Source organism: Pundamilia nyererei, unplaced genomic scaffold (assembly GCF_000239375.1).
Source record: "Pundamilia nyererei isolate P.nyererei 1_Seehausen unplaced genomic scaffold, PunNye1.0 scaffold00036, whole genome shotgun sequence".
Lineage (NCBI taxonomy): Eukaryota > Metazoa > Chordata > Actinopteri > Cichliformes > Cichlidae > Pundamilia > Pundamilia nyererei.
Window position 1 is genome coordinate 157,985 of NW_005187437.1, and position 1,127 is coordinate 159,111.

The window sequence follows — 1,127 nt, forward strand, 5'->3', positions numbered from 1 at the left end:
CAACAAGCTGTCACTTAACACGGTTTCTTTCTTTTCTTTCAGTATGCGGACAAAGTGGGGGAGAGCAACACTATGGTATAACAGTGACTTTTTGTAACCGGAGAAAATTGTTTGATTATAGGTTTTATAAAGCATCACAATCTCCCATGGTGCTGAGTAAAAGCGCCTAAATATACAGATCAGATTCAGATTTCCACATTCAAGCAGACAAGGACTGTTTTTGTCTGTAACTTCAGTGGTCAGCACTACCAATCACAGATTCATCACTGTATCGCACCATCAGTTTCTTACTGTCAACACTAAAGTCTCTACAATAAATGTTTCAAATGCCATCGATCCCTTCGCCATTGACTGCATCTTGCGTTTAAAAGGAGGATAGAAGACTCCCTCAAGGCCCGACTTTGTCTACATGATGTTCTTAATCTGTGGAACTGTCAGATAAAACTACCCAGTGCAAGGACAAGAAGTGGAAGTGCATCCTGCCATGTTTGCCACGTTTGTGCCTGTGCGTTAACTTAATTTGCACAAAAGCTTTTAAATCCAGGATTTTGTTTACAGTTACACCCCCGTTTCAGCTGTTGGAATATTTACTTTGTCCATTTCTTTGTGATTGTGTTCAGTGTTGGCTAGAAGTGTTTCTGTATAAATTATTTTTTAAATATGATCGCTTGACTTTATCTGTTATGAGTGGCAGTCTGTCTACTCGTTCGTTGGGATAGACACAGTTCTCGAGTTAAGTGTTCAAAGACAATGTTCATGCAATACACAAGTTAAGGACACATTGGATCTTGATGAATTAATATTCAAATTGTAAATCCTTACTGACGCACAAAATAGTTTTATACCAAAATCATATACTGTTTGAGAGCTAGGATTTAAAATTACAACAAAAGTTTAAATTATTTTCTGCCTTTTTTTTTTTTAGCTTTACATTTATGATTTACTTGTTTTTTGTTTGTTTGTTTTTTTAATAACCGGTAGTAGGAAATGTTGTTTAAACAGAAGATGACATGCTACTAACTATAGGCATCAGATCTGTGATATTAGATGTTGCTAAATAAATAAGAGAAAGCTACAAAGCCAAACAGGATTATTATCAATAAAAACTTCTGTGTGGAACTGAAAAA

General features: G+C 35.6%; 1 protein-coding gene across 1 annotated transcript in view; it reads left to right on the forward strand.

Annotated features, from left to right (window-relative positions):
* golt1ba (golgi transport 1Ba) overlaps positions 1 to 881 on the forward strand; it is an 8,205-nt gene extending 7,324 nt beyond the window's left edge. The window contains exon 5 of the mRNA XM_005730177.2: positions 43 to 881. Within this exon, the coding sequence (XP_005730234.1) occupies positions 43 to 81 (39 nt within the window). The 3' untranslated portion in view covers positions 82 to 881. The remainder of the gene's footprint in view (positions 1 to 42) is intronic.
* The last annotated feature ends 246 nt before the right edge of the window (positions 882 to 1,127 follow it).